Source organism: Muscardinus avellanarius, assembly GCF_963383645.1.
Source record: "Muscardinus avellanarius genome assembly, chromosome: 3".
In the NCBI taxonomy this organism is placed as follows: Eukaryota; Metazoa; Chordata; class Mammalia; order Rodentia; family Gliridae; genus Muscardinus; species Muscardinus avellanarius.
The window spans coordinates 43,888,147-43,911,835 of record NC_137788.1 but is presented as its reverse complement, the minus strand read 5'-3'; the positions used below and the strand labels follow the sequence as shown (position 1 = coordinate 43,911,835).

At 39.6% G+C, this 23,689-nt stretch overlaps 1 protein-coding gene across 3 annotated transcripts in view; it reads left to right on the top strand.

Annotated features, from left to right (window-relative positions):
• Positions 1-23,689, top strand: part of EPS15 (epidermal growth factor receptor pathway substrate 15) — a gene marked incomplete at both ends in the record, with an annotated part of 144,465 nt that overhangs the window by 15,581 nt on the left and 105,195 nt on the right. For all 3 annotated transcript variants that reach the window (XM_080690749.1, XM_080690748.1, XM_080690747.1), the window contains 4 exons: positions 11,859-11,900; positions 19,013-19,102; positions 22,070-22,117; positions 23,400-23,495. In XM_080690749.1, coding sequence (XP_080546875.1) covers positions 11,859-11,900; positions 19,013-19,102; positions 22,070-22,117; positions 23,400-23,495 — 276 coding nt within the window. The remainder of the gene's footprint in view (positions 1-11,858; positions 11,901-19,012; positions 19,103-22,069; positions 22,118-23,399; positions 23,496-23,689) is intronic.

Below are 23,689 nucleotides of genomic sequence, written 5' to 3'. Positions count from 1 at the left end.
AAAAAGAAGTGGCTGAAACAACTATATTTGTCATGTTCTGGTCTTTGAAGAAACCATGTGTATGTTTACTAGTACCTTGGAGGTGACTCATTCAGCCATAAAAGAAAACCTACTGGTTATTTGAAAAGGGCTTCATTTACATTTTGGTTATGGGGCTGAGGAGTTTTTGAGGGCCATTCTGGCACCATTAGCATCACCTGAGACCTTGTTAAGGGATCCATGCTCACATCTCATAGTGCCCCTATTCTAAATCAGAACCAGGAACTAGAGGTGAAGAGTTTATGTAGCCTTTTGCCTAGTAAATGTAGTTCATCTTAAAATAAAACAAATATGCCAGGCGTGGTGGCACATGCTTGTAATTCCAGTACTTGGGAGGCTGAAAAGGAGGATTGTAGATTCTAGGCCAGCACAGAGTAACTTAGTAAGACCTTGTTTCAAAATAAAAAGTAAAATAGGGTTTTTAGCCCAGAGTGGGAGAACACTGGGTTGAATCTCCAGTACCACAAAACCAAAACAAATAAAAAAACTAATAATGTTACATGTAGAGGGTTTTAATATATAATATTCCTAAAGATTCATTATTGTAGATATTTCTTTTCTTTGTTTTTCTTTCTAACATATAAGGAAACAACCCAGAGAAATTACCAATTTTCTGTGCTTTTAGGCATGTTAAAAACTCTGGCCTTGTACTTCATAGGTTGGAATTCCAGTTCTACCTTTTACTATCCTTGTAATTGGGGAAATAATTTAATTGCTCTGTGTTTTGTATTCTTCATATGTAAAATGTGAGTAAGAATGCCTGTTTTGCCAGGGGCTTGGTGGCACTTGCTTGTAATACCAGTACTTAGGAGGCTGAGACTGGAGGATTGCAGGTTTTCAACCAGCCTCAGCAATATAGCAAGGCCATCTGCAATTTAGTGAGACCCTGTTTTCAAAAACACATATAAAATAGGGCTTAAATTAAATGAGATAAAAAATACAACTAAAGGGCTGGGGATAGTGTTTGTCTCATAGTAAATCTTTATTAATAAAAATATTTACTGTTCCATCCAGGTATGGAGGGACATTCTTATAATCCCAATACCTGGGAGGCTGAGACAGGAAGATTGCGGGTTCAAGACCAGCCTCCGCAATTTAGCAAGTTTCAAAATAAAATATAAGTGGGCGTGGTGGCACACGCTTGTAATCCCTGTGCTGAGACAGGAAGATCGCACAGGTTTGAAACCAGCCTCACCTACTTAGTGAGGCTCTCAGCAACTTAGTGAGACCCTGATTTCAAATAAAATATAAAAATAGGTCTGGGAGTATAGCCTGGAGGTAGAAAGCCTTTGGGTTCCACCCCCAGTACCACCAAAAAAATAAAAAATAAAAAAATATATAAATTGGGCTGGAGGTGTAGCTTGGAAGTAGAATGCCCGTGGGTTCAATCCCCAGCACTAAAACCAAACGAAACCAAACCAAACAAAACCCTTACTGTTATAACTTTGACTAAGAACTCTAGCTGTGGCCCATATGTCTGAATTCTTTTTCCTCTCTTCTCCTTTTTTCATTCTACAAATTCTGAGTAATGACTGTCTGTGATGAAATTGTCTCCATTCTGAGAATACATAGGAACAAGACAGTCACTGGCTCCCTGTGTTAATATTTGTAGAGAGGGAGGCCAATAGAAGCAGATAATAAATATGGTGATAAGGAGGAAGAATAGAGCAGGGTAAGGGAAGAGACACAAAGTACTGCTTTGGATAGGGCAGCCAGAAAAGCCCCTCTCAGGAGGTTGTATTTGGTCAGAGATTTGAACCAGATAAGAAGCCATACATATCTATGGAGTTGTCCTGGTAGAGTGAACAGCAGGTACAGAGGCCATGAGAGAGGAGTGCTCTTTGTAGTTGCTGAGGGGGAGGGAACGGGGAGGGAATTGGGTAAGGCTAAGGGGATGTGTGCATGTATGCTTCCACCATATTGTACTACATTATGATGTATGACTACAATGCACCAATAAAAAAAGTAAAAAAAAAATTGGTTTAAGCTGGGCATGGTAGTGCATGCATGCTTATAATCCTAATACTTGGGAGGCTGAGAGAGGAGGATCCCACAGGTTCAGGTTCAAAGCCAGTCTCAGCTACTTAGTGAGGCTCTCAGCAACTTAGACCCTTTTCCCCAATAAAATATAGAAAAATAGGTCTGAGAGCATAGCCTGAAGGAAGAAAGCCCCTGGGTACCATCCCTAGTACTGCCCTCCCCCCAAAAAAGATTTAGTTTAGGTATCATTGTAAACCAAAGCCAAGGCTCCTTCAACTTCTCCTTGTCTTCATTTGTTATGAAGTAGTTCAGACATGACTTTTTTTTTTCCAGCTCTTTCTCTTTCATTTCTCTTAGGTACGTTTCACACTTAATCACAGTGTTATTACGCTTTCCTCCCCTGTACTCTTAACATGTCAGGGACTGTGGTTTCTTGTTTCTTTTGATATTCCTAGTAGCTCTGCATATAGATAAGCAATATGTTTAAATGAGTGATTAATGAAAGAGTGAGTAAACACACTATTTATTTATTTATTTATTTATTTATTTATTTATTTATTTATTTATTTATTGTACTGGAGATTGAACCGGGGGGTTCTACCTTTGAGCTACACCCCAGCCCTGTTTTTATTATTTATTTATTTATTTATTTATTTTTGTGGTATTGGGGATGGAACCCAGGGACATTCTACCTACGAGCTATACCCCCAGCCCTATTTTTTTATTCTTTATTTTGAAACGGGGTCTCACTGTGTTGCAAAGGACCTCACTATTTTTTTTCCCCTGTGGTACTGAGGATGAAACCCAGGGCTTTCTACCTGTGGTCTACCCTCCCAGACCTATTTTTTACTTTATTTGGAAATAGGGTCTCACTGAGTTGCTGAGAGCCTTACTGAGTAGCTGAGGCTGGTGAACCTACGCAGTCCGCCTGTCTCAGCCTCCCAAATGCTGGGATTACAAGCGTGAGTTACCACGCCCAGCCCTATTAAATTAAATTAATTAATTTATTTATTTTGATGGTACTGGGGCTCCTGGAATCCCTTCTACTTCCGAGCTACACTCCCAGACCTATTTTATATTTTATTATTTGAAAACAGAGTCTCTTAAATCAGCATGGCTGGCTTCGAACCGGTGCGATCCTCCTGTCTTTGCCTCCCAAGCGTGGGGATTACAAGCGTGCGCCACCACGCCCGGCTATTTTATTTTTTATTTGAAAACAGGGTCTCACCAAATTGCTGTGAGCTTCACTAAGTAGCTAAGGCTGGCTTCAAACCTGCAGTCCTCCTGTCTCAGCCTCCCAAATACTGGGATTACGAGTGTGTGTCACAGTGACCAGCATAGTATTTTTGATCAGAGGACTGACTATATTTTGGTACTCAGTTTCAGTGCATCAAATACATATTCATATTTAGCTGTTGTATTATAATTTCTCTTTCTCCCCTCAAAGTTCCAGTAGGGTCAGCAAGTTCCATGTGTTTATTTCAGGAGTGTATAGCACAAGTATGCAGAGTATATCAGCAATTGTTTGAATAAATGAATTGATGCTAGTATGTTCATAGAGTCTTCCACTGTATCATAAAAATTATAAGCCATGCTTACATTCTATTTCAGTAGGCCGTGAACTAAGGGCTTTAAGTGAAGAGGTGATTTTTATAAACTCTTATCTTTCCTGGTTGCTTTCTTCAGCAGCACCTTATCAAGTCTTACATTCTTGTAACTGCTTCGGTGACAGTTACTGTATTTTTCAACTAGAAATGGAAATATATGGTTTAATAATTATATAGAATACCAGAAATTCTGAGAGATGAGTATTATTTTTGTACCCACATACCAAAGTTAGCCTGTCCTCCAATTTCATAGTAGACATTCTTGTTTCAGGTACCTTCTCTGTAGCAGTTAAACAGTTAAAATTTCTAGTGTAGGTGATTCTCTGCAGATTTACACTGAGTGATGCAACCCCCAAAGCAACTGTCAAATATTGTTGTTGTTGTTGTTGTTGTCGTCGTCATCATCATCAGTAGTAGTAGTAATGGTGGTGGTGGTGGTGGTGGTAGTAGGAGGGATTGAACTCAGGGGCATTCTACCTTCAAGCTATACTCCATTACTTTTTATTTTGAAACAAGAGCTTATTAAATTGCTGAGGGTCACACTAAGTTGCTAAGGCTCTCCTTGTATCCTTCTGTGTCAGCCTCTCAAGTATTAGGATTACAGGCAAGCACCATCATGCTTGGTTTATAATTTAAAAGTAGACTTTGCTGAATTGGTCAGATGTTGAATTGGAATGTATATATAGTTGAAGGTAATATATAGTGCAGGATTTTTTTTAACCTTTTGGCTATTATGAATAATCCTTTTGGGTGCATATCCAGACCTGGAATTGCTAGATCATATGGTAATTCTACATTAAATTTTGTGTATGTGTATAGCATTAGAAATGGAATCCAAGGTGTTTCTACCTCTGATACACACTTCCATTTGTGTGTGTGTGTGTGTGTGTGTGTGTGTGTGTGTGTGTGCATGCGCTCACACACACACACGGGATTGAACTGAACCTACTTCTGAGCTACACACCCAGCCCTATTTTGTATTTTATTTTGAAACATGGTCTCACTAAGTTGCTGAGGACCTCACTAAATTTCTTAGTCTTGCCTTGAACCTGCGATCTTCCTGTCTCAGCTTCCCAAGCACTGGGATTATAAGCGTGCACCACCATACTCCACTACATCCACAGCCCCCCTGCCTTTTGTGGTACTGGAGATGGAACCCGTAGGCATTCTACCTCCAAGCTACCCCCCGCCCCCAGCCCTACAGCCCTATTTTTATTTTTTATTTTGAAACAGGGTCTCACTGAGTCAAAGGGCCTCACTAAGTAGTTGCTGAGGCTGTCCTCAAACCACGATCCTCCTGTATCAGCCTCTCCAGTGCTAGGATTACAGGCATGTGCCATCACGCCCAGCTTCAGATCCAGTTTTAAGTAGTGAAAACTGTTTAAGGATTCAGCTTTGATCTTTTACACATAGATACCCAATTTTCCCAACATTGTTGAAATACTGCTCTTTCCTAGCTGTATGCTCTTAGTACCCTTGTAAAAAACCATTTGAGGATGTCTGTCAGGGTTTACTTTTGAGGGCTCTTTTTTTCTCATTAATGTGTTGGTCCTTTGCCAATACCATAGATTTTATTACTATATTTTTATAAGCAAGAGGATCCTCCAACTTTCTTCTTCTTCAAGATTGTTTTGGTTATTTAGGATCTGGAGATTCTATGTGAACTGTAGGACAGATTTTCCATTTTGGCAAAACAAAACAAAACAAAAAAAAAAACAACTAAAGAATTTGATTTGAGAAGGCTCAAGACCAGCCTCAGGAATTTAGGGAGGCCAGCAACCTTGCAAGATCCTGTTTCTAAATAAAAATAAAACAGAGCTGGGGTGTAGCTCAGAGATAGAACATCCCTGGGTTTCATCCCCAGACCCCTCCCCACCAAAAAATCACATCATAACAATATGGAAGTTCCTCAAAAAATTAAAAGTAGAACTGCCATATGATTTAGCAGTCCTCTTTCTGTTTTTTTTTAATTTTTAAAATTTTTTAAAATTTATTTTACGTATTTATTTATTTATTTATTTATTTATTTATTTATTTTGTGGTGCTGGGGATGGAACTCAGAGGCTTTCTACCTTCGGGATACACTCCCAGACCTATTTTCTATTTTGTTTTTTTATTTTATTTATTTTTGTGGTACTAGGGGTGGAACTCAGAGGCTTTCTACCTTTGGGCTATACTCCCAGACCTATTTTATATTTTATTTGGAAGCAGGGTCTCACTAAGTTGCTTAGAGCCTCACTAAGTAGCTGAGGCTGGCTTCGAACCTGTGCGATTCTCCTTTGTCAGCCTCCGAAGCACGAGGATTACAAGTGTGTGCCACCATGCCTGGCTATTTTCAATTTTATTTGGAAACAGGGTCTCACTAAGTTGCTGAGAGCCTCACTGAGTAGATGAGGCTGGTTTCAAACTTGTGATTCTCCTGTCTCAGCCTCCCAAGTACTGGGATTACATGCGTGAGCCACCACACCCACCCTTGGGTATTTTTAAAATCAGATTCTTAAAGAGATATGTGTAGTTATACATTTGCTACTGCATTATTTACATTAGCCAAACTGTAAATAATCTAAATGGCTGTTGGTGTGTGATAGGATTTTTTTTTTTTTTTTTTTTTTTGCCATACTGGGGATGGAACCCAGGAGGATTCTACCTCCGAGCTACACCTCCAGCCCTATTTTTTATTCTTTATTTTGAAACAGTGTCTCATCTCAGCCTCCCAAATGCTGGGATTACAGGCGTGCGCCACCACGCCCGACTAGTGATAGGTTTTTAAAAATATGATATAGAGCCGGGCGTGGTGGCGCACGCTTGTAATCCCACTGCTTTGGTGTCTGAGACAGGAGGATCGCACAGGTTCGAAGTCAGCCTCAGCTACTTAAGTGAGGCTCTCAGCAACTTAGTGAGACCCTGTTTCCGAATAAAATATAAAATAGGGCTGGGAGTATAGCCCGGAGGTAGAAAAAAGCCCCTGGGTTCCACTCCCAGTACCACCACCACCCCAAAAAAAAAAAAAAATATATATATATATATATATATATATATACACACACATACATTGTATGTATATACATACCATAAATATTTCAGCCATTAAAAAGAAGAAAACTTTATCATATGCTATAGCATGAAGACATTAACGTAAGTGAAATAAATCAGTTATAGATGGACAAATTCTGTAGGATTCCACTTATATTCCAAACTTAGAGAAGCAAAAATACAGTGGTGGTTGCCAGTGGCTGGGGAGGGAAAAGATGAGAGGATGTGGTTTCCATGCAAGATGAAAAAGTTCTGGAGATCTACTGTTTAACACTGTGCATATAGTTAATACTGTACACGTACAATTTGTAGATCTTAGCTGGGTGTGGTGGTGTATGCTTGTAATCCCAGTATTGTATTGAATGTGTAGATTACTTTGGGTACCCATAGTCATCTTAATAATATTAAGACTTTAACAAATGAACATGATTTGTGTTTCTTTTTTTTTTTTTTTTTTTTTTTTGCGGGTTTGGGGATGGAAGCCAGGGGCATTTGACCTCCGAGCTAATCCCCTGCCATACTTTTTATTCTTTATTTTGAAACCGGGTCTCACTGAGTTGCAGAGGGCCTCACTAAGTAGCTGAGGCTGTCCGCGAACCGTGATCCTCCAGGTCTCAGCCTTCCCGAATGCTGGGATTACAAGCGTGTGCCACCACACCCGGCTCATGGTTTGTGTTTCTTTTCATTCATGCCTTTCATTTTCCTTCACCAGTATTAAGTCTTTCATGACTTAAATTTATTCTTAAGTATTTTACTTTTGTGATGATATTATAAATAGGTTTTTAAAATGTCCATTTCAAATTGTCTATTGCTGGTATGCAGAAATGCAACTGACTTTTCATGGTTGATTTTGTAATCTGCACCTTACTTGAATTTGCTTATTAGTTCTAACAGTTTTCTTGTGGAATCTTTAAGGTTTTCTATATATAAAAAAATCATGTCAGCCCAGCATGGTGCTATAAGCCTATAATTCCAGTACATGGAAGGATGAGACATGAAGATCAGAGTTGCAATTTATACTTTGTGGTTGTTAAACCTTACAGTAACTGTGCTCTGTGATCAGTAATATTGCCAATGTGCTGCTATGTACCTAGTTAGGAAAAAATCTGCTAAAAGGGGAGTTTTCTAAATTTTTTTTTTTTTTTTTTTTTTTGGTGGTACTGGGGTTCCTGGAAGCCCTTCTCCGGGCTGCACTCCCAGACCTATTTTATATTTTTATTTGGAAACAGGGTCTCTTAAGCCAGCGAGGCTGGCTTCTGGCTTCAAACTAGCGCGATCCTCTTGTCTCCACCTCCCAAGCTCAGGGATTACAAGCATGCGCCACCATGCCCAGCACCCAGGGGCTTTTCTACCTCCGGGCTATACTCCCAGACCTATTTTATACTTTATTTGGAAACAGGGTCTCACTAAGTTGCTGAGAGCCTCTTTAAGTAACTGAGGCTGTCTTTTTTTTTTTTTTAATTTTTATTGGTGAATTTTAGTCATACATTTTTTTTTTTTTTTTCCGGTGGTACTGGGGTTCCTGGAAAAACCCTTCGACCTACAGGTCACACTCCCAGACCTATATACACACATACATACATATATATATGTATGTATGTATATTTTTTGGAAATTATTTATTTATTTTTTTAATTTATTTTTATTGGTGCATTGTAATCATACATCACATTGGAATATAAGACTTGAGAGGATATACAAGCACACATCATCCTATTAGCCCTCATCCAGTCCCCATCCCATTCCCTCCCCCTCCCTAGATCCCATGCTTGTTTGGTGATTAACTTTGATACATATGTTTATGTACCTCCTGCTTTTTAAAGAGGCTCCATCCTCCCCTATTCCATACCCTCTGATTGGTCACCTTAATTGCTTCACTATAGGGCCCTTTCTATAGCTCGACCACTTCCTGTTGCCCCTTTCCTCCTAGTTATTGCTGATTAGGGGAAGCATCTGGTTTTAATTTTCTGCGATATTTCTCTGTGCATGCTGTGTTGCAAATACCGATCCCACTCTTGACGGCCCCATTTGTGGCCTGGCTACCCGGTGAACTGATCCAGACCTCGCTGGCTCAAGCAGCGGCCTTGCCTCATGGGAGGCCCCAGTTCTGGTCTCACTGGCCCCGACACTGGCCTAACCCCTCAGCTAGCTCCGATCCTGGCCTCGGAGGCCCCAGCACCGGCCTTGTAACTGAGGCTGTCTTTGAACCTGTGGCATCCTCCTATCTTAGCCTCCCAAGTGCTGGGATTACGAGTATGCACCACCATGCCTGGCAGTTCTGTTTTTTTTTTTTTTTTAAATTCTGAAAATTACAAACTTATTAGTTCCAGTATTTTTACAGGTGGTGTCTTTTTGCCTCTATCAAAGGCATTTTTATAGGCAAATATTTTTGTTTTTCTCATTTATGATTATTTTACATGTCCCATCAAATTTAAAAGCTACAGAATTGTAGGCCATCAATTTTATTCCTTTCCAGTACAGAATAAAAATTTATCTAGTTAAAAATAAGACTCTTAGAGTTGGGCATGGTGGCGCATGCTTGTAATCCCCGCGCTTGGGAGGCTGAGACAGGAGGATTGCACAGGTTCGAAGCCAGCCTCAGCTACTTAGTGAGGCTCTCAGCAACTTAGTGTGACCCTGTTTCAAAATTTAAAAAGGTCTGGGAGTATAGCACGGAGGTAGAAAGCCTCTGGTTTCCACCCTCAGTACCACCAAAAAAAAAAAAAAAAAAAGACTCTTAATGGACCTCCTATAATTCATTCCAAATCTAAAGTTTAACTATAGAATTTCAAAATTAAATCTTCTGTGCTATTTGAGCTTTTATCACTTAATTTGTTCAGTTTTTTTCTTGGTTTTAAAGTATACATATCAATATCTCAACAAACTATGTTTATAAAAATTAGTGTTTGCTAGGTTTGAAAGCTTGGGGTTTTTTTAGCTTTATTAATTTGACTTAAATCTTTGATTAAGGGTTTCCAGCTGAAGCCAGGCTGTGACATACGCTTGTAATCCCAGTATTTGGGAGGCTGAGACAGGAAGATCATGGTTCAAGGTCAGCCTCAGCTACTTAGTGAGGCCCTTTCCAACTCAGTGAGATCCTGTTTCAAAAAAAAAGAATAAAAAAAAAACCTTTTTTATTATCTTATCTCTAAGCTTGAGATAAAGCTTGGAGGTAGAATCTTCCTGGATTCCATCACCAGTCCTGAGAAAAAAAGAAGGTGAAGAAAAACACTTTATAAATCCAGAGCTAATACCCTCATACCCCCAGCTGTATGCATATATGTGTGTGTGTATTTGTGTGTGTGTGTGTGTGTGTGTGTGTGTGTGTGTGTGTGTGTGTTACTGGGGATGGAACCAGGGGCATTCTGCCTCTTAGGTACACCCCCAGCCCTATTATTTTATTTTATTTTTATTTTTTATAAGTGGAACATATTGAGAGTGGTGTACATTTACATTGTACTTCATGCCCTTCCCCCTCCTCTCCTCCCCCCCCATAGAGAGTGTCCAGGTTAATCATGTTGTATTTATGCTATTACACATATTCGTATGTAGCTCCTCCATTGAACAACCTCAGCTTTCTTCCTCTCCTATCCTTCCTTTCAAGGTTTGCTGAGATTTCCCCTCCATCATCTGGAATCCCTCTGGTATTACCACTACTCCCTAGCTTGAACATATTAGAGAAAACATATGTCCCTTCTCTTTCTGTGCTTGACTAATCTCACTTAACATAATGTTCTCTAGTACCTTCTATCTTATTGCAAATGCTATCATTTTATTTTTCTTTATAGCTGAATAGAATTCCATTGTGTGCATTTCCCATAATTTTGCAATCCATTCATCTGTTGATGTAGATCTAGGTTGGTTCCATATTTTGGCTATTACAAACTGTGCTGACATGGGTATGCATATGTTAACATAGTTCTCTGATTTCAACCCCTTTGGAGGGATACCCAGGAGTGGTATAGCCAGATCAAATGGTGGATCTATTCCCAGTTTTCTAAGGAATCTCCATACTGATCTCCATAGTGGCTGAACTACTTTGCACTCCCATCAACAGTGTAAAAGAGTTCCTCTTTCTCCACATCCTCACCAGCAATTGTTGTTTGATTTCTTTATGTTTGCCACTCTGATTGGGGTTAAATGGAATCTCAGCGTAGTTTTGATTTGCATCTCCCTGATGGCTAGTGATGTTGAACATCTTTTCATGTATCTATTGGCCATTTGTATCTTCTTTTGTGAAATGTCTATTCATTTCAGTTGCCCATTTCTTTTTTTTTTCTTTTTTTCTTTTTTTTTTTTTTTTCTTTTGCAGGTCTGGGGGTGGAACCCAGGGGCATTCGACCTCCGAGCTACACCTCCTGCCCTATTTTTTATTCTTTATTTTGAAACTGGGTCTCACTGAATTGCAGAGGGCCTCACAATTCTATCACTGAGTTATAACCCTATCCCTTTTAATTTTTATTTATTTATTATTTATTTTGTGGTACTAGGAATAGAACCCAGGAGCATTCTACCTTCCAGCTATACCCCCATCCCTATTTTTTATTCTTTTTTTTTTTTTGAAACAGGGTCTCACTGAGTTGCAAAGAACCTCACTAAGTAGTGAGTTTGTCCGCAAACTGCAATCCTTCTATCTCAGCCTCCCGAATGCTGGGATTACAAGTATGCACCACCACGCCTGGTTCCCTATCCCTTTTTAAAAATTTATTTTGAGCCGGGCGTGGTGGCGCACGCTTGTAATCCCCGCGCTTGGGAGGCAGAAACAGGAGGATCGCGCAGGTTCGAAGCTAGCCCCGCGCGCTGGCTTAGGAGACCCTGTTTCCAAATAAAAATGTAAAAATAGGTCTGGGAGTGTAGCCCGGAGGTAGAAGGGCTTCCAGGAACCCCAGTACCACCAAAAAAAAAAAAAAAAATAAATAAATAAATAAATAAAATAAAATAAAATAAAAATTTATTTTGAGGCCAAGTTTCTCTAAGTTATCTTCTGTTGCCCTCAAATCTATAATCATTCTGTCTCAGGCCCCCATATTCATTCCCTCTTTTGCCCCACTCCCCTCAGGAAGAAACAAAACCTAATTTCTTGAAATCAGAAATGCTTTTTTCTTACTCTTTGTTTCTCAATTATCTTTTGAGTGAGTGCTGAATATGTTAATAGGAGTTATTGGATAGAATATAATTATTATTATTTTTTTATTCTAGTTATCAAGTGGGAATCCTGTATATGAAAAATACTATAGACAGGTAAGATTTTTGTTTCCTTGTTTTCCCAGAATGAACATAATATATACTGTGCATTGTAGGCATGTAGATTAACAGCTGGATAAATTTGACATGTCTTGTTTTTAACTTCTTGTTGTTTAGCCTCCAACTTTGAGTACATAATGCTTCTAGCAAGTCCCCAGAAAAGTGAAAGGAAGATAATAATTAAGATAACTTAAGCCGGGCGTGGTGGTGCATGCTTGTAATCCCGGAGCTTGGGAGGCTGAGACAGGAGGATTGTGCAGGTTCAAAGCCAGCCTCAGCTACTTAGTGAGGCTCTCAGCAACTTAGACCCTGTTTCCAAATAAAATATAAAATAGGTCTGGGAGTATAGCCCAGAGGTAGGAAGCCTCTGGGTTCCACCCCCAGTACCATCAAAAAAAAAAAAAAAAAAAAAGAAAAAGAAAAAAAAAGACAATTATCTTAAATATATGTCTATGTTAAAAAAATCTATACAGGCCGGGCGTGGTGGCGCACGCTTGTAATCCCCGTGCTTGGGAGGCAGAAACAGGAGGATTGTGCAGGTTCGAAGCCGCGTGCGCTGGCTTAGGAGACCCTGTTTCCAAATAAAAATGTAAAAATGGGTCTGGGAGTGTAGCCTGGAGGTAGAAGGGCTTTCAGGAACCCCAGTACCACCCCCCCCCAAAAAAAATCTATACACTGTTCAATATATTCATTCAGATGTAAGTATTCAAATTAATTTATAAGCCAAGTAGAAATTACCTTTATGCTTTTTTTCCCCCCAGTAATGGGGATGGAACCCAGGGGCATTTCACTTCTGAGCTGTACCCCTAGCCCTATTTTTTATTTTGAAACAGGGTCTCACTGAGTTGTGAAGGGCCTCACTAAGTAGCTGAGGCTGGCTGCGAACCTCTATCCTCTTGTCTTAGCCTCCCAAATGCTGGGATTACAAGCATACGCTACCGTGCCTGGCTCCCTTTATTCTGTTTTTAAGATTTATTAAGGTGTAATTTTTACCTGGGCGTGGTGGTGCATGCCTGTAATCCCAGTACTTCGTGGCTGAAACAGAAGGATCACAGGTTCAAGGACAACCTCAGCAAAGTAGTGAGGCTCTCAGCAACCTAGTAAGACCCTGCTTCAAAACAAAAATATTTTTAAAAAGGGGAGGGCAGGGGGTGTAGCTCAGAGATAGAATGTCCCTGAGTTTAATCCCCAGCCTACACACTCATACAAGTATATTTTTTTACTAGCTGAAAACCACAGCTCTCATATAATTCTAAAATGAGCATAGGGGCTGAGGGTGTAACTCAGTGGTAGAGCAAACTAGCATGCACAAAGACTTGATTTCAATCCTGAGGATCATGAGAAAAAAGTTTAAACAAAGAAGAAGAAAGAAGAGTCAGAATTTTATTGAGCTCATTAATTACTGGGGAAACCAGGCGAGTATAAAAATGAAAATATGAATTACAGAGATTTATACTCTACCATTGGTATGGATAGGAATCAATTGCATTGTTAAGAATTTTCTATAACATAGTCTTTTAAGTAGAAAGTTAAATGAAGGGTGCACACTACAGATCAGATAATTTCCTGCGGTTATAGACAATCTCATTTGCCCATTTCCATGTATTAGATCATTTTTCTTAAAAGCCTCCTTGCCTTGTAATAATTATCACAGAAAAGACTGTTCTTATACTTGGCCTGGTTATCTACGTAGTTACAGAAAATATTACAGGCCTCGTGTGTGTGTGTGTGTGTGTGTGTGTGTGTGTGTGTGTGTGTGTGTGTGTTCGCAGTGGTGGGGATAGACCCCAGGGGCATTCTACCTCCAAACTATACCCCTAGCCTATTTTTTATTCTTTATTTTGAAACAGGATCTCACTAAGTTGCAAAGGACCTCACTAAGTAGCTGAGGCTGGCTGCTAACCACGATCCTCCTGTCTCAGCCTCCCAAATGCTGGGATTACAAGCATGTGCCACCACTCCCACATGACTCTTTGGTTTTGACTTGTAGATCTGGAGTGATAGACTATTTATTTAGCAACTTTTAAGGTTAGAGAATTAATTTCTGCCTGAAAACTTAGAATCTTATTATTTTTAAGTACTTATTATTTTAAGAGCTGGGGTCTTACTGTATTGCCAGATTGTCCTGAGTTCAAATCTTGGGCTCAACTGATTCTCTTGCCTCAGCCTCCCAAGTGTAACATGCCCAGCTTAATTATACTTTGGTGTTTGTTTGTTTGTTTTGTGGTATTAGGGATAGAACCCAGGGACCTTCTATCTTTAGGCTGCACCTTTCAGCCCTATTTTATCTTTTATTTGAAAACATGGATTTTGCAAAGTTGCTGAGAGCCTCACTAAGTTTCTGAGACCAGTTTCAAACCTGCGATCCTCCTGTCTTAACTTCCCAAGTAATGGGATTACAGGCATGCACCACTATGCCTAGCTTAAGTATACTTTTAAAAACCTGTATTATTTGTTCATTTATCTTTTTGGGGGGTGGTGGTGGTACTGGAGTTCCTTCTACCTCCGGGCCCTTCTACCTCTGGGCTACACTCCCAGACCCATTTTTTATATTTTTATTTGGAAACAGGGTCTCTTAAGCCAGCTCAGCTGGCTTCGAACCTGCGCAATCCTCCTGCCTCCATCTCCCAAGTGCGGGAATTACAAGCGTGTGCCACCACGCCCAGCTTGTTCATCTATCTTAAAATTAGGATCTAAAATTTAAATGTTCTCTCTGCCATATTTCACCAGCACTGCATATAAATTAGAGTGAACTTATCACATCTTGAGGTTTCCCAGACATGCTAAGGTTCCTAGCCTGCTGGTATGTGACCTTGCTTTACTGCTTGTGTGGTTGGGACTTCATAAACCAGACAGTAGGCCAGGTTTCTTGGAAGGGATTTATAGGTATTGGCTCCAATGTAAAGTCAGTGTTCTTTAATAGTAATTTGTTCTATCAAAATAAAAGGGAATCGTTCTCAAATATGGCTTAGTTTTACACGATTGATTTATCCAATTATATTCCTAGAAAAGCAGGATAAATTGTTGTTGAATCTTTGTAATAACTATTACTATATACAATAAAGATATTCAGCAAAAGTATTTGTTTCTAACAAAAAATCAAATGGTATCTGAGAAACATATATAAATTAGAATCAAATTAATACTTTGATTCAAGTTTACAAAAAGCAGAGCCTACTAAATTGAGGGTTGAAATAGTGTAAGAAGAAAAAGAATAGGTTTCTTCACATACCCATTAGAAAATAGAACATTAGCCATGGGTAGTGGCTCAGGCCTGTAATCCCAGTATTTGGGAGGCTGATAGAGGAAAATTGCAGGTTCAAAGCCAGCCTCAGTAATTTAGTCAGACCCTCGGAAGCTTAGAGAGACCCTGTTTCAAAAAAAATTTTTTAAAAAGTGCTGGGAGTGTAGCTTAGATGTATATTGCCCCAAGGCTCAATCCCTGGTACCACAAAAAAAAAAAAAAAAAAAAAAACACAAACACAAGCAAACAAAAATAAAAATACCAGCAGAGGACTGGAGATGTAACTTAGTAGATTGTGTGTTTAGCTTGTGGGAGGCCCTGGGTTCAATTCCCAGCACCTAAAAAAAAAAAAAAAAAAAATATATATATATATATATATATATGTATATGTAATTAAATTTTCTTCAACATTCAGCCTGGTATAATTCTGTATAATCATTCAGCTCTGTATAATACTGTTTTGGCTGGCTCTTGGGTCAGGAATCTGCTTTAGTGAAGTACACCTGCTTCTGGACTGAAAGGAATCCTGGAAATCCTGACAGACTATCAGTACAGTCTGAAAACTGTCTGAATGGTGTCAGCTTTGAAGTCTTTACCCCAAAGTTGCTAAAGTTTTAATAATTCAAAGTTCTTTGCACAAGGCTCTAATACTATCTTTATTGAAGACACATATTTTAGATTTGTTTTGTTTTTGCAGTACTGGGGATGGAACCCAGGGGCATTCTACCTATGAGCTAACTCCTAGCTCTATTTTTTATTCCTTTTTTTATTTTAATTTTTTGGTGGTACTGGGGTTCTTGGAAACCCTTCTACCTCCGGCCTACACTGCCAGACCCATTTTATATTTTTAAATTGGAAACAGGGTATCTTAAACCAGCGCGGCTGGCTTTAAGCCTGCACTATCCTCCTGTCTCTGCCTCCCAAAGGGGGGGGGGGTTTACAAGCATGCACCACCACGCCCGGCTTATTCATTATTTTGAAACAGGATCTCACTGAGTTGCAGAGGACCTCACTAAGTTGTTGAGGCTGTCCCTGAACCAGGATTCTCCTGTTTCAGCCTCCCAAATGCTGAGATTACCAGCGTGTATCACCATGCCCAGTTGTAGACTGTTTTTAATTTATTATGGTAATTAAAAGAATGGACGATAGTAAAATTCTTTATTGGATACAGTGCATAACTATTTAACGAGTTTGATCAGTGTCCCCTCTGAGTGCCTTTATATTTAAATTATACTGGGTGTGAGTAGTCTTCTGCCCTGATTAGGGAATAGGCAAAGAGAAGTAGTTCTGGAGAATTCTAGAGGCAGTTTCCCTGGTCCTTTTCTATACTTCTTCCCCTATCTAGATTTGAAGGATAGGCAGTTTTTCTTTTTTGCTGAGTGCCTGATTTATCCCATGTTTTCGCACTTGAAAGGGTTTTTTTTTTTTTTTGCTTCTTTGTTCCTAGTATTGAAATGTCTAGAATACTTTGTATATGTTTATAGTAAACTTAATCTTTTAAATAAACTGGAAATATAGCTATTTCATCTGTCCTAGTATAATGAATGACTTTTAAAAATTGACTTTCAGATTTACAAAGTAGAATTTTAGGGATTATTTACAAAAATGACAGTCATTGGGAAGTTTTTAAAATTTTCTGTTGTTTGTGACCTCATTCTATCTTAAAGGAAAGTCCCTATCAGTTAAAATAATGTTTCCTTAACGTGCTTTAGGAATTTAACAGCCTTTTTTTTGCATGTGTGCATGTGTTGGGGATTCAACTCAGGCGCATCCTACCTCTGAGCTATACTCCCAGCCCTATTTTTATTTTTGTATTTATTTACTTGTTTGTTTATTTTTGTGGTACTGGGGATGGAACCCAGGGATATTCTAACTTTGAGCTATACTCTCAGCCCTATTTTTTATTCTTTATTTTGAAACAGGGTCTTACTGAGTTGTAAAGGGCCTCACTAAGTAGCTGAGGCTGTCCACGAACCATGATCCTCCTGTCTCAGCCTCCCAGATGCTGGGATTATGAGTGTGCGCCACTATGCCCGGCTCTCTATTTTTATTTTGAGACAGTTTTGCTAGACAGCTTCACTAAGTTGCTGAGGCTGGCTTCAAATCTGGGATCTTCCTGTCTCAGTCTCCCAAGTATTGGGATTACAGGTGTGTACCACCATGCCTGGTGGAATTTAACAGATTTATTTATTTATTTATGCAGTACTGGGGGTGGAACCCAGGGGCATTGTACCTCTGAGCTACACCCCAGCCCTCTTTTTTAATCTTTTTAGTTATTGAAACAGTCTCACTGAGTTGTGAAGGGCCTTGCTAGTAGCTGAGGCTGTCCTCAAACCGCAATCCTCTGGTCTCCGCCTCCCAAATTCTGGGATTACAAACCTGTGCCACCACACCTAGCCTGCTTGCGTATGTATGTATGTATGTATGTATGTATGTATGTATGTATGTATTGAACCCAGGGGCATTCTACCTCTGAGGTATACTCTCAGCCTTATTTTTTATTCTTTATTTTCAAACAAGGTCTTACTAATTTGCAGAAGGCCTCACTAAGTAGCTGAGACTGGTTGTGATCCCTCTGCTCAGCCTCCCAGGTACTGGGATTACAGGCGTGCACTACCACACCCAGCTTTTAACAGTTTTAAAAATGTTTTATACTGCCGGGCGTGGTGGCGCACGCTTGTAATCCCCACGCTTAGGAGGCGGAGACAGGAAGATTGCGCAGGTTTGAAGCCAGACGCTCTGGCTTAAGAGACCCTGTTTCAAATAAGAAAAAAGTATAAAATAGGTCTGGGAGTGTAGCCCAGAGGTAGAAGGGTTTCTAGGAACCCACCCACCCCATATATATATATGGTTTATATATATATATATATATATATATATATATATATATATATATATATGGTTTATATATATATATATGGTTATATATATATATATAGTTTATTATGGAATCATTGTTGGTTTCTGAGCTGATATTCCTTTGATTTTCTTTTTTTTAATATTGTAGTTCCTAAGAGTAGTTATAAAAGCAGAAGTTGATCTGAAACCATTTTAAGAGCCAGATAACATATGCAGTTATTCCCATTTGTCAAAAGGCCTATTCAGGAAATGCTATCTTTTTCTTCCTATTGCCATTAAAGTTTATTGGAATTTAAATGACAACCATATTATTTGGAGTCAGAAGAAATGTGCTAATTCCACTAATTTACTCCCTCCGAGCTTCAGTTTTCTCATTTTTGTAGTAACATGGTAAAAACAACAACAGAACAACAAAAAGCCCTTACAAATTACCATTGCCGTCTAGATGATTCCCTACTTCTTCATGCTCCTGAGTCAAAGGATTCTCCCTCCATTCCGTCCTTCCTTCCTTCCTTTCTTCCTCCTCCCTCCCTCCCTGCCTGCCTCCTTTCTCTCTTTCCCTCCCTCTCCTTCCTTCCTTCCTTCTTTCTTTCTTCCTTTTCTTTCCCTCCCTCCCTCCCTCCCTCCCTTTCCTCCTCCTCCTCCTCCTCCTCCTCCTCCTCCTCCTCCTCCTCCTCCTCCTCCTCCTCCTCTCTCTCTCTCTCTCTCTCTCTCCTCTCTCCCCTTCCCTCTCTCCCTCTCTCCCTCTCTCCCTCTCTCTCTCCCTCTCTCCCTCCCTCCCTCCCTCCCTCTCTCCCTCCTCCCCCCCCCTCGTCTTTTTGGAACCAGGGATCCAACCCAGAAAACTGCACCTGCAAAAGCAAGTGCTTTGCCACTGAGCTACATCCCAGCCTGTTGTTCCTTTCTTGAAAAAGCCAGTTTCCAAATCCCGGGGATGGGAGGCAGATAAATGGAGATGATTTTGCCTTTGTGTTTTATTGTAAGCTTATGGTTTGTGTCTTCTCAGGTTGATACAGGCAGTACTGGAAGGGTGTTGGCTTCGGATGCTGCTGCTTTCCTGAAAAAATCAGGGCTTCCAGACTTGATACTTGGAAAGGTAGTATTTGCTTATTTTAACTAGGTTATAATGAATATATAGAGTCACAGATAAACTGGATGCAAATTCAGAAAGATACTATCAAGAAAATTAGAAGCCAGAGCACAGTGTTTTGGTACATGCCTATAATCTCAGTACTTAAGAAGCTGAGACAGGGAGATCAGAGGTTTGAGGCCACGTTGAGCAACTTGGCGAGATCCTTTTTCAAATTAAAACACGGAGCCAGGTATGGTGGTACATGCTTATAATCCCAGCATTTCAGAGACTGAGACAGGAGGATCATAGACCGCTTTAGCTACTTAGTGAGGTTCTTTGCACATCAGTGAGACCCTGTTTCAAAAATAAAGAATAAAAAATAGACCGGGGGGCATAGATTGGAGGTAGAATGCCCAGGGTTCCGCCCCCAGTACCGCAAAATAAATAAATAAAATAAATAAATAATAAAGGGTTCGGTATACCTCTGATGTAGAAAGCCCCTGAATTGAATCCCCAGTACCAAGGTGCAGAGAGAGAGAGAGAGAGAGAGAGAGACAGACAGACAGACAGACAGACAGACAGACGGACGGAAAGAGAAAGAGAGCACACATCTTAGAAGTTGGGCATAGTGGTGCACATCTGTAATCCGGTGCCTCAGGAGATTGAGGCAGGAGGATTACAAGTTCAAGACCAGCCTAGGCAATTTAGTAAGACTTTGTCTTAAAGTAAAAAAGGCTGTATCTAAGTAGTACAGCACCCTTGGGTTTAATTCCCTATTATCATGGAAAAAGAAAAACAAACTTAGAAGTTATAACTGATTAATAGAAGCAGATACAGTAATGAGATGGGGACAGTTTGTGACATAGGAATTTATCCCACTGTAAAGTAAGATGTTATTTAGATTTTTAGTAATAGATTACTTTTGAGGAGGATGAAATGAAGTAATAGTACATCTGGCTCAGAACCTTGCCACATACTCATAGAATTGTCTTTATGCTGCTTCCTCTACATAACTGCCTGTGTTTAGTATGTCATGAACAGAGCAGGGGATAGTAGACTTTGGAAAGAGCACAGAGGTGGAATGTCCCTATCCTATCAAAATCTTATACATGGCCAGGTATAGTAGCTCATGCATGTAATCCCAGTACTTAAGAGGCAGAGACAAGAGGATTGTAGGTTCAGAGCCAGCCTCTTATCAATTTAGTGAAACCTTGTTTCCAAATAAATAAAATAGAGCTGGGCGTGCTGGCACACACTTGTAATCCCAGCATTTGGGAGACTGAGACAGGAGGATCGCGCCGGTTCAAAGCCAGCCTCAGCTACTTAGTGAGGCTCTCGACAACTTAGTGAGACCCTGTTTCTAAATAAAATATAAAATAGGTCTGGGAGTATAGCCTGGAGGTAGAAAGCCCCTGGGTTCCACCTCTAGTACCACCAATAAATAAATAAATAAATAAATAAAGCAAGCAAGCTGTGGGAATAGCTCAGAGGTAGAGTGGTAAAGTATCCCTGGGTTTAATCCCCAGTACCAAAATCAGTCAATCATACATGATATTGACATGTAGTAAAAATACTGAAACATAACTACTATTGATAATTTTTTTTTCCTGTACTGAGGATGGAACCCAGGAGCATTCTACCTCCAAACTACACCTCCAGTCCTATTTTTATTCTTTATTTTGAAACAGTGTCTCACTGAGTTGTAAAGGGCCTCACAAGGTAGCTTAGACTGTCTGCGAACCCTGATCCCCCTGTCTCAGCCTCCCAAATGCTGGAATTACAAGTGTGTCACCACGCCTGGCCATTATTGAAAATTTAATTATTCACCAATAAACATTAGTCTCTCAGCTTAAGCCGGGCGTGGTGGCGCAGGCTTGTAATCCCAGCATTTGGGAGGCTGAGACCGGAAGATCGCGGTTCGTGGACAGCCTCAGCTACTTAATGAGGCCCTCTGCAACTTAGTGAGACCCGGTTTCAAAATAAGGAATAAAAAAAAAATAGGGCAGGGGGTGTAGCTCGGAGGTCGAATGCCCCTGGGTTCCATCCCCAGACCCGCAAAAAAAAAAAAAAAAAAAAAAAAAAAAAAAATCAGTTTGACTGTGGCACAGAATATTTTTAAAAGAATCTAAAATCAAGGATAGTATGTTTTAGTAGAAAGAACATTTTTTTACTCAGTTAAAACATAGGATAATGAAGCTGGGTTTGGTGGTGCACGCTTGTAATCCCAGCATTTGGGAGGCTAAGACAGGAGGATTGTGTTTGCAGACAGCCTCAGCTACTTAAGCCCCTTGCAACTCAGTGAAACCCTGTTTCAAAATAAAGAATAAAATAATAGGGCTGGGGGTATAGCTTGGAGGTAGAATTGCCCCTGAGTTCCATCCCAGATACTGAAAAAAAAAAAAAAAAAAAGTTAATGAAAAAAGCATTTGACTGGAAATTGGAAGCAAGATTTCAATTTCTTCCCATGGTGCCTTGAAAGTTTTTGAACCAAATCCCTTAACCACATTGGGCCCATTGGGTTTTAGTATCTTTGAGAAGGGTTGCACTGAGATCTTTAAAGGTTCTACTATGTGTGTGTGTGCACGTGCATGTGTACCTGTGTACTTTGTTTTAGATTTTTATTGGTGCACTGTAATTATTTCTACTTTATTTGTGTGTGTATGCTACTGGGTGTGGAACCCAGGGGCTTTTCTACCTCCGGGGTATACTCCTAGACCTATTTTATACTCTATTTGAAACAGGGTCTCACTAAGTTGCTGAGAGCCTCACTAAGTAGCTGAGGCTGGCTTCAAACCTGTGCGATCTCAGCCTCCCAAGCACTGGGATTACAAGCATATGCTACTACCTCCGGCCTTCTTTCTACTCTTAATTTCATGATTCTTAGAACTAATTACCAGAGAGCATTGGATTGTAAATTGAAGGGATTTAATTCATCTTTAAGATGATTTCTGCTAAAAATATAGACTGATTCTTTTTTCCCCTTAATTGCAGATTTGGGATTTAGCTGACACAGATGGCAAAGGCATCCTGAACAAACAAGTAAGATTCAAAGATTCATATGAAAATTTTGTAGGCTATTTGCAATAAAAGCTAGCCAACTGATTTTTTCTAATTTTTAAGCTAAAAGTTGAGTTTTTACCAACTTTAGAGTTTTGCAACTACTGAACACTTAAGTATCTAATTCCTAAAGGTCAGTTTTTGTTTGATGACATTGTTCTCTTGAGGTTTATTTTTTTGTACCACAGAGAGACTTTGCTCTTTGTATCTTAACTAATTAAATGTCTTGAATATACAAGGTTATAAGTAAATGTTGATTTAACTAGTAAGTGATAAAATGGTATTGCCTAGTACATTTGAAAAGAATCTCTTGGCTAAGTAAACCTACATATTCTGGTCTAGGTCTTAATTTTTTTTTTTAACCTCCAGGCTATATTCCCAGACCTATTTTATACTTTATTTGGAAACAGAGTCTCACTAAGTTGCTGAGAGCCTCACCTCACTAAGTAGCTGAGGCTGGCTTTGAACCTGTGCGATCCTCCTGTCTCAGCCTCCCAAGCGCTAAGATTACAAGCGTGTACCACTACACCCGGCTAGGTCTTACTTCTGACAGCCCCCAAAACAGTTTTGTAGGCCAAACATATTTCTTTGAAATATGAGTATTAGAGAGCCGAGTGTGGTGGTGCACGCTTGTAATTCTAGCCATGGGGAGGTTGAGACAGGAGGATTGCGGACCCTGTTTCAAAAAATAAAGAATAAAAAATAGGGCTGGGGGTGTAGCTTGGAGGTGGAATGCCCCTGGGTTCCATCTTCAGTACCGTAAAAAAAAAAAAAACCCAGTATTAATTTTGTATAATTTCCACTATCAGTATGTAACACAGTTTATTAAAATATTTTTTGCCGGGCCTGGTGGCACAAGCTTGTAATTGCAGCGCTTGGGAGGCTGAGACAGGAGGATCACACAGGTTCAAAGACAGCCTCAAGTGAGGCTTTCAGCAACTTAGTGAGACCCTGTTTCCAAATAAAGTATAAAAAATAGGTCTGGGAGTACAGTGTGGAGGTAGAAAAGCCCCAGTACTACAAAAAAAAATTTTTTTTTCCACTTGTATTGTTATTTGGTACTTAAAATGTTAGAAAACTCCTTTGTTACATAGGTCTTTTCTCAATTTTAAAGCAAGTGCTTTTGAAGAAAATGTGCTATTTGTTTCCACACGAAAACCATGGAATAATTATGAATTCTTTTATATTTTCAGATTCTAAGTGTGTGTGGTAGGGTGGTAAGTGGGTAGGGAATGCTCTTAACAGCTGTACTTTTCTTTCTCAGGAATTTTTTGTTGCTTTGCGTCTTGTGGCATGCGCCCAGAATGGATTGGAGGTGTCATTGAGTAGCTTGAACCTGGCTGTTCCTCCACCAAGATTTGTAAGAAATGCTTTTACATGTAAATTGTATTTAATTAAAAAAATAATACCATGTGACTTGAAATTAAAATATTTTAAAAAATTCCACTTTTAACTTTATTACTCAGCTACATGGTTTTCTTAGTGGCTACTGTGTTTTATTAGTTTTTTGTGCATTCTTCAATTATTATGTGTACATATAAAGAAATATATTGG